At 46.4% G+C, this 9,607-nt stretch overlaps 1 protein-coding gene across 1 annotated transcript; it reads right to left on the bottom strand.

Moving 5' to 3' along the window:
• Positions 1-349: 349 nt before the first annotated feature.
• LOC136450330 (mitogen-activated protein kinase kinase kinase 18-like) lies at positions 350-1,891 on the bottom strand. Its single transcript, XM_066450727.1, has one exon. It carries the CDS (start codon positions 1,808-1,810, stop codon positions 350-352), a length of 1,461 nt encoding a protein of 486 aa, XP_066306824.1. The 5' UTR covers positions 1,811-1,891.
• Positions 1,892-9,607: the final 7,716 nt, after the last annotated feature.

The following is a 9,607-nucleotide window of genomic DNA, read 5'->3' as shown; positions in this document are numbered from 1 at the left end:
CCCCACTGGTACGCAGCAGGAGTGCTCCGTTTCGCTAGCTCACTGGAACTCTGCGGCCATCTAAACAGGCGGAGTTCATCGTTATCAGCTGGAGAATCAGGCGCCGAATATGCGCCAATGGCTGCTCGATGGGTGAGGATTGGTGAACGATTTGTAAATAGTGGCCAATGCCATGCCCAAAGAAAGGATTTTGCCAGAAATCCCCAGATTGCGATCTGGCCACTACTTTTAGCATGGAATGGCCCCATGGGCAGGGGATGTACTCCCGGTCATTCCCAACTCACGCCTCGCCGTCGCCGCCTCGGTCTAGAACTAGAACAATGTTTCTGGAATTGTCGCATCCATCGCACTAGTTAGGCAGTTCTAGAATTTTTTGTGGACCAATGTGAAACGGATAATCATTTAGCAGAATGAATAGTAGTAGTAGAACAGAAGACAGAGCAAAGAGGGGACAATTTTGCAGTAAAAAGGACCTTGACATTTCAATATTGTGACAAGCCTCAGTAAGAAATACAGTTGGATTACTGTAAGTACCCCTACACTGCTCTTCCTGCAGCGCAACTGACGGAGCAGCAGCTAATCCTACAGCTACAGAACACTCAGGATCATCGCCCTCTGCGTCGGCGTCGATGAAGTCAACCTCTGTTTCCAACACCTCACTCAGGAGCTGGCACTCGTCTTCGCCGGCCACATCTTTGGTTGGTACCAAATTGGTGGCTTTGGCTTCACATTGCTCACCGAGCACTTCAATCCAGTCGCCTTCTTCGGAATCCCAGTCCGGCAAGGCCGAGCAGGGGCAGGCCAATGCCTTGATTCTCTGGGCGGGGCTCTCTGACACGTCGCCCTCGTCATCGGAGTCATCGTCGGCGTCGGATTCCCAGAGCGCGGCGTCCAGCGTGCTCTTGGGAGACACCCGCCATTCCGCCGCCGCCGCAGCCCCCTCCTCCGCCTTGACGCCGGCTCCAGCTGACGCCAGGAACGGGTGCTCCAAGAGCTGCGCCGCCGTGCACCGGTCGCGCGGGTTCCTCGCGAAGCAGCAGCGGGCCAAGAAGTCCCTGGCCTCGGCCGACATCCACGCGGGCACCTCCGGCACGGCGTCGGTGTACCCGATCCGGTGCACGGCCGCGGGGACGCTGTCCACCACGCCGCTCCACGGCGCGCGGCCCGTGGCCATCTCGACGACGGTGCACCCGAGCGCCCAGACGTCGGCGGCGGGGCCCTGCTCCTCCCCGCGCGCCACCTCGGGCGCCATGAACGCCGGCGTGCCGCCGATGATGGGGCGCGCGGAGGCGGAGGCGGAGGCGGAGGCGGAGCCGGAGCCCACCGCCCTGGCGCACCCGAAGTCCGCGAGCTTGGCGCGGCCGTCGGCGCCGACCACGACGTTCCGCGCCTTGACGTCCCCGTGCACGAGCGACCGCGCGTGGAGGTACGCCAGGCCCCGCGCCACGTCCGCGGCGTACGCGGCCACCGCGCGCTCGTCGTCGCCGATGCGCCCCCCGCCGCCGCTGCTCCGAGCCGCCGCGTCCGCGAGCGAGCCCCCCGGCGCGAACTCGAGGAGCAGCTGGCAGCCCCCGTCGGGTGCGGCGCGGACGCCCAGGCAGGGGACGACGTGCGGGGACCGGAGCGCGGACAGGATGCTCCCCTCGCGCCGCAGGTGCTCGGCCGCCGCCGTCCCCGCGGGCGCGGACTTGACCGCGAAGAGCGCGCCCGAGGCGCCGTCGGTGGCGAGCGACACCACCGCGCCCGACGCGCCGCGGCCGAGCGTGCGGACGCGCGTCCACCGGCCGCTGATGACCGCTGCTGTTGCCATGGCGCTTTCTGCTTCTGCTTATCTCCTTCTTCTGTTTTCTAATCAGTTGGCTCGCTTCGGCCGAATTTTTGGTTTGTGCGATTTGCTGCCGCTGGTTTGAACTTGAAGTGGAGCGCGCGTATATTTATAAGACGGTGGGGAGCCGCGAGCGAAAACACATCTCCTGTGTGGTGGTGTGCCTTCCATCCGTACACGATGATTCCATTTCCGTAGCGATTCCTCCGCGGCCGCGGGGCTGTGGCGTGGAAAGCATGCGCGGGGGACCTACGCGGGCGAACAGGACGGAGCGGGGAGACTGGCGTGTGGACCCTCACGCGGCAGCAGCGGCATGCCCATGCCCTTGGGGATTGACCGGTGGGGAGGAGCTGCGCCTGCGGAGGGCCTAGGGACGGTAACGTGGCTGGTTTGGCGCGGGAGCACGTGGGGAATTTTCTGGTTTTGGGCGGGGGAACTGGAAAACGAGTGTCAATTCGAGCGTCCGCTTCGCTCTCTCCGGTCCGGGGGAAGGTTCGTCGCATTAAGCCGCGTCACTGCTTGTCTCACGTTTTTGTACTGGTTTCGACTACCAATTCACGCACGTCCGGTTCGTGACGATAATTTGATCCGGATTTTCATCATCATTTAGGGCTCGTTAGTTTAGGGTGGTTCTGGGCAGGAATAGATCCTGGTTGAGAGAAGTGTATATAAATTAGATAAGTGATCCTGGCCGGAACAGTTCCTGACCTCAGAACCCCAGGAACCGAACAGGCCCTTAATGGAAATCCAATCGACTCGGGTAGGGATTACAATCGGTGGTTGGAATCTGATCAGCCTAGCTCACTAGGGTAATGCCTGTGCGTCGTACTGGGTTAACAATATTTGTAAAATAAGCGAAAATTTGTTTGTGCTACCGGTTGCATTGGGTAAAATATCATGTTTTTTGAGGATTTTTTTTGTTATTTTGTGAAGCAATCAGGGTAATATATGAAATTACGTACGAATCTAAAGTGCTACAAATGTCATAGGTATGGGACCAACAAAATGTTGATGTTATAAGTATGGGACCAGTAGGAAGTTAATGGAAGTAAAAAAATTACTCTATTCACATTTCAATCTTTTTAATTTTTTTATGGACCGCAGAATGCGCGAAATAGGTAGCCATACTTTCACCGCAAGAATAACTTTACTTTGTTCCTCATTTTTCTAAATGTACTATAAATTTTCCTACTTTATTAATTAACAAAATTGGCATAAGCTCGTTCCCATTCGTTGAAATAAAATATATAACTACCAAGTGGGTGTTAGAGGGTATAATTTGAACTCGGAGTAGTATATAAAATAGATGGCTGGTGTTTTGCTAAAGTAAATCATTTTAGACAAGTAAATGAGAGGAGTTTTATGTTTTTACGTTGATTGTGGAATTTATCGTGTACGAGAAACTATTTGTGAAGTCCAGGTGGGAGAAAAGAAAGTACTGCTATGGCCTCTAAAGAAGGCCTGGCCAACTGACCCTTTTAAAAAAAAGTACTACTAAAAAGAACTGACGTGTCTGATCGTAGATTCCTTTCCGAGTCCTTCCCGGAGTGAGAGTTTGATCATATTTTTTAAACAGGAGATTTTGTTCTTCCGGTAGTGTTTTTGTTTTTTTGGTCCGGTCGAGTACTTTTCAGAGTCCTACTGTATTTTAGTCCGATTCTTAAAGTCCAGGTGGGAGAAAAGAGTACTACTCAGAAAAGAACTGAAGTGTCCGACGGTAGAGTCCGGTTCAAGTGCTTCCCAGAGTGAGTCCGATCAGGGGCGGATCCAGGGTCCGGGCTGCCCGGGCTGCAGCCCGGGGCGAGTCCATGTAGCCCCTTTAACATATGTGGTGTTTAGCCTTAAAAAACTATGGTCTTAATTAGACAAAAGGAGGCCTAGGAAGCAAGATCAGACTGTTTTGAACGTAAATCAGCAGCTCAGCCCGGGGCGCAGCCCCGTTCTGGATCCGCCCCTGAGTCCGATCGCATTTTTTTAGGGCGTGTCTACTTTGTGCTCGAACGATTTAGAAGGTCCTGGCGCTCGAGTGTTAGATGGGTGAGAAACACTCGATTGGCTGGAAAATTGGAACGATGGAAGAATCGAGTGATTTGAGGCCCTAAAACATTTGATTCTCATAACCACAGGATTTAGATCAAATGATCAAAATTAGTACAAAAAGAACATATAAAATAAAAAAATACTTAGATTATTTTTATGAAAGCCAAATTGAAAGATTCCAAAGAGAACAAAATAAAACAAAAACATTAGCCAGGTTATTTCTATGGAAGCCAAATTGAAAATTTTCAAAAAGGAACCAAATAAAACATATAGAAAAAAGCTAAAAAATAATCAGATAACTATTCGAGTAATTTTAACCATTCTTATTTACGAAAAGTCAATTTACACTAATTAAACACAGAACTTATGTCTAAGTAAAAATAGTAAAATATGTCTTAATAAGATGTAATCTGCTTGTATAAAAAAAATAAATCTGCATGCATGTGTATAGGGGCTGATGTGACCACCCCGAGCCAGAGGCCCGCAACCCGCAACCGCACGCACAAGATCGGACGGATACTCGAATCGAGTGAGGGAAGCCCCAAAAAATACTCGGGCAAGGGTATAGCTTTCCCGTTTTATTAACCGGGATTTTGTTCTTGAATCTTGAGGTAGAGTTTTTTTTTCCTAGCCTGGTCGAGGTATTTCTAGAATCCGATCGTCTTTTAGTCTGACTGTAGAGATCTTTTTTCAATTATAGAGATTTTTTTACCAGAGATTTTGTTTCCGCGGTAGAGTCCGATCGTATTTAGATTTTGTTCAGGCGGTAGATATTTTTTCCGGTCCGGTCGTTTTTTTAGATGTTATGGCTTCATCTACTCCGTACGTCACAACGTACGATGATTGACTATGGTCGTCTAGCTAATAACCCTGAGGTGATGGTGGTGACATCTCCTAGGCCTGGTTTAAATCCAAGGTGTAAAGTTTTGGATGTTACATCAGGTGTTACATGGGTGGTTACATGTGTTACTGTAGCACAACGTTGTCAAATCATGACCTAATTAGATTTAAAAGATTCATCTCACAAATTAGTCGCAAACTATACAATTAGTTATTTTTTTAGTCTATATTTAATAATCTATATATATATATATATATATATATATATATATATATATATATATATATATATATATATATATATATGTATAGACATTTGATGGGATGGGAAATAAACTTTAGGGGATAAACTAGACCAGGCTTGTGTAGCATGTGGGAACAGCGTACGCCGTCCGAGACAAGTTACTAGTTGACATGGGGTCAGCACTTGCGTGCTGCGCACTTTGCGTTGTTGGATACTGTTGTTGATGCGCTCCATACCATACCCATGCCCGGAGGCCACTGGCCCTTGTCCCATCCGGAGCACCACCATCTTTGGACTTCTCTATGCTTAACACCCTCGACTGGTGGGTGGCTTGGGCACTACAGTACGTATGAAACATCTTCCCGAGTCCTCACGCGGATCCGGCCTAGGAGCCCACGAGTCTAAGTGACGTCTTCGAAGCAGGTCCGAGTGACGTCACTCGAAGGAGAAGACTCGGATTGCTGGCTGGGAGATTGATCCGAACATTTGGTTTGGCTTGACACTGAACACAGTGACGTCTTCGAAGCAGGCCCGAGTGATGTCACTCGAAGGAGAAGACTCGGATTGCTGGCTGAACAATATGTTTTCAGTGGAACTCCATACCGTTGGAATCATACTTTTTATCATGGTTGGATGCACGTTATTTTAACTCGTAGGAGCACAAGTCATAAGCTAGGACTAGGGTATAGGGAGCAGGCCCGTACATTAACAGGAACAAGTGGGGCAACTGTTCAGGGCCTCTAAAATTGGAGGGCCTCCAAATTTACACTAAGTAGTAATTAGCAATAATTAATCCTTGAATAGAAAAAAGATGCGACTAGGCCTGCAATCACTAGTCTCTGTCTCTACAACTCAAACATACGGGTTGTCAACGTCTACCCGGCGACACTAAAACAATCATGCGACCCATGACTACCCGGTAGAAAAAAAATACCTGTCAATCACGCACACGGAAAAAAAATCAATGTCAATCCCCCCCCCCCACCCCACACGGAAGTCAATCGCACGCACGTGGCAAAAAAAAATCTCCGCAAACACCGCATGGAACTTAATGGAAACATGGAAGGAATGTAATCACCCTTATGGAATTACCGACAATTAAATAATCATCGCATGGAAACACCAGAAGGCAAGTAATAAAATAGAATAAAACGGAAAGAGAATTATGGGAAGTGAAAGGAATGTATCGGTATATCACCACACAATGATCATGATCGTGATCCTTCGCGTTCATTGTGTGGTGAGAATTATGGGAATTGTTGCCACACAATGCGAATTATTGCCATGCCTCATGCATCTTTTTGAAAAAAAATGTGTTTCCATGCTTGGAATTACAAGGACGGACGAGAATTGTTGCCGCACAATGAGAATTATGGGAAGAGAAATGAATACATTATTTTTTCCAAAAATGAATTGTTGCCATGCCTCATGCATCTAGGCTACGGCATGGTAATTCCGAGCATACATGTTTTGGGCAAGGCAGAGCATGGATAAATTCAATTCGATGCCTAGCAACAAATTTTCAGCCTTTCAGGCAACTGATGCTTGTCATAACTTTCAGACAACAACCTCTAAGCCTAGCTTTTATTTCAGATTCATTACGATAATGAATGTGTTTCTAGACATTATCATGGTATAACACACGTGCAAAATTGAATTGATATATTCTTGATTTTGACTTGGCTATCAAACATCTCGTTCAATTTATGTTGCACCCATTGCAACGCACGGGCACTTATTTAGTTTATAAATAAATTGGAGTATTGGCCCAAAGTAAGTCCTATATGGCCATCCGCCTACCATGGTACCCATACCACTTTCATCCCAATTGTCTATTGTTGTATCTTGGATAGCAGATTAACCGATTAGATAATCTAAAAATCCGCATTATAATCAAGGGATTGTAGAGGAGATTTGTTTATTTCATTGACCTTCATCATGTCTTCTAGAAATAGGAGGTATGATTCTGGCCATGAAAAGCGTAAGAAGAAGCAAATATTGAAAGTTGTGGCTCAAACTCAAATGGGTACTCTTATACGTTGTGACAGAATCTCAATTTACTTCTTGAACTTTAGGGCCACATCACATGTTTTGTTCAGGGTCCTCCAAATCATAGGTACGGCCCTGTAGGGAGGGACGTGGGGGCATTGTAGAAAGTAAGGAAAGAGGTTGGAAGAATCCATATCTCTTTAATATATTATGATGCATACATACACATAGATAAGTTGTTATGAGGTGTATTACAATTGTATACTCTTGTACATTGCCAAAACAAATATGTGCTATAAGCTTATACACGAAGCTTTATTATAAATTTACACACAAAAGATGTATTATGATTTTTATCAAAGAATAGAAATTACAAGTACGGAAATTCTAAAAAATGAGCGTTTTAGAGCAGTCTCCAAGAGTTTCCAAAACAATCTCTCAATCTATGATTTTTGGCAAGATTGAAAAAACACACATCTCCAACAACTCACAATCTTTTGGCGCTTGAAAAAATCGACGCCGTCGTACGGATAAATACGCGCGCGTATCTATTGCGCCAATCTAAGATGGAAGGAGGTGATAAAAGAATAAGAAGTAGGACTAGGGCTTTTCATACAAATGTACATGAGAGAAATAAAGTATAAAAATAGTTAGGGGTGATCCACAAATAGTTCAGAATTTCAGATGCAAAATTACCTTCTATCTTTTAGTAGCGATATTTTGAAAAAAACAACTGTTGAAGGATTTTTTTTTTACGAGTAGGGAAACTCATTAGTTTACCAAGTGATTTTTTACAAACTATTGGAGATGCTTTGGCCCGTCATCACTGAGGCACGGGGATAGTCATACATGGGAGGGCAGATTTAAACAGTATTCACTGACCCATTTACAGTGTTTTTTTTTCTAACAGTGACCCAGTGAGTAATCAGAGATTTAACAGTCACCACACACGGTGACCTTGTTCGTGTCGAACTGCCGATACTCGAAAGGCAGTGTCTCCTTCCGCCCGTCATTTCAGATGGCATGGCTCATGATTTTGCGACGACAACAACCGGCGGTTCCCGTGCTGTGAATCCGCGATCAGCCATGTTAGCCAGCTGTGCTACTCACCTGCGAGGCGGATGATGCCGTCAGCTGGCATGAGGATTACCTACCTGTTGCCGTAGTTGGGACAAGTGTCAGGTCCTCGTACTGTCGTGCACCCTGTGTTTATCTTGTCTTCTCCTTCTGGAAAGCTACAGATGCACTGGTGCTCCGAGTTGCGCTGGCGCTCTGCACTCGCCGGAAGCCCAATCGATGCCTACATTTGGGTCAAACCAGCACGACTGATGATTGTTCAATACGACACACTGCACCTGTTCAAAGGGTGAAGACTACAGTACTAGAGATTTACCTGTTTGAGCAATTGAGCATTGGCCGGTCAGGTCATGGAAAGTACCAAACCGTTGGTTACCGGCGGCGCCGCGTTTGGTTGATAAGCCATAGCTGAAAGTACTGTTGGCTGATTTGTTGTAAGAGAAAAATATTATTCATTGACTGAAAAAATACGGCTTATAAGACAAGCGAACGTGGCACGCTAAAGGACGGGAGATGTCAGAGAGAGAGAACACACGTGAAGGCACGCAACTCACACGTACTGTACTATGCGTTCAAAAAATTATTCGGCCGTGGGCCGTGCTACGTACCGCCGCCTGCAAGCCGAACGCGAACGCAACAGACGGAGTGGTACACGTATCCGCCGGCCGGCCTCGGCGCGAGATTTATCGGGCAGGCAACGGCAGACGGCAGAGCCTCCGCGGCTCTTCCTAGCCTGCCTGTGCTGTGCCTGACGACGACACGGCGAGCCACGGAGCCAGATAGTTCGGTGCGCTGCACATTTGTCAGCTGGGTGTTCACTTGGACCGTCGTACTACACTACACCGGATTTTTTTCCGTTTCTTCGACGGCAGGCGGTGGATGCAGTCATGCAGATTCTCATGTCTGGTTTGGCGCAATCAGCTTGGGTTGAGCTGGTCAGGAAGAGTTCACGCATTTCTCTTCTGGTTCTCCTGCATTGAGCCGGGAGAATTCGTAAATCTATCTATATTATTATCTAATTCAAATGTCGTGTTAAAAATAAGTCACCACTTTATCAGAAAGATATAAAAAATAAAATATTAATTGAAAAGAAAAAAGGTGACGCAGAATGTTCATTTTCATGATTACCTAACGGTTTAGATGTAACTGACAAGTTTAGATAAAAATGGTGAATATTAAGCTAAATTCGGAACTAAATATAGAAATGAGTAATGTACTATGTAAATAAAGATAAAGAATGTTGTCTGTTCCCTATTCGGTTATTTTTTAGGTTAACAAAAATCGAGTGTCAAACAGTCATGCAAACGTCCGAAAACGATAGCACATTTGAGAGATATTTATGATGATCTAATGTCTTAGATCAAACCAAGAATACAAATCTAATACTATAATAATTTTTTTCACGTTTTATCTATTTCTAAACTTTATCTATTGTAAAAAGAAACATATCCATTGGAGGACAAGTCCCACTCCTATAATATGTCTAATGAGATGATTATTATTATTTTTCTAGTGCAAATAAAAAGATGGACTCTACGTGCAAGTAAATTCCCGTGAGCGTACACTACTTTCTTTCCTTTTCTATTCACTTG

This window comes from Miscanthus floridulus, chromosome 5 (genome assembly GCF_019320115.1).
Source record: "Miscanthus floridulus cultivar M001 chromosome 5, ASM1932011v1, whole genome shotgun sequence".
Classification (NCBI taxonomy): Eukaryota; Viridiplantae; Streptophyta; class Magnoliopsida; order Poales; family Poaceae; genus Miscanthus; species Miscanthus floridulus.
The sequence above is the reverse complement of the archived record's forward strand: the minus strand, read 5'-3'. Positions and strand labels throughout refer to the sequence as shown.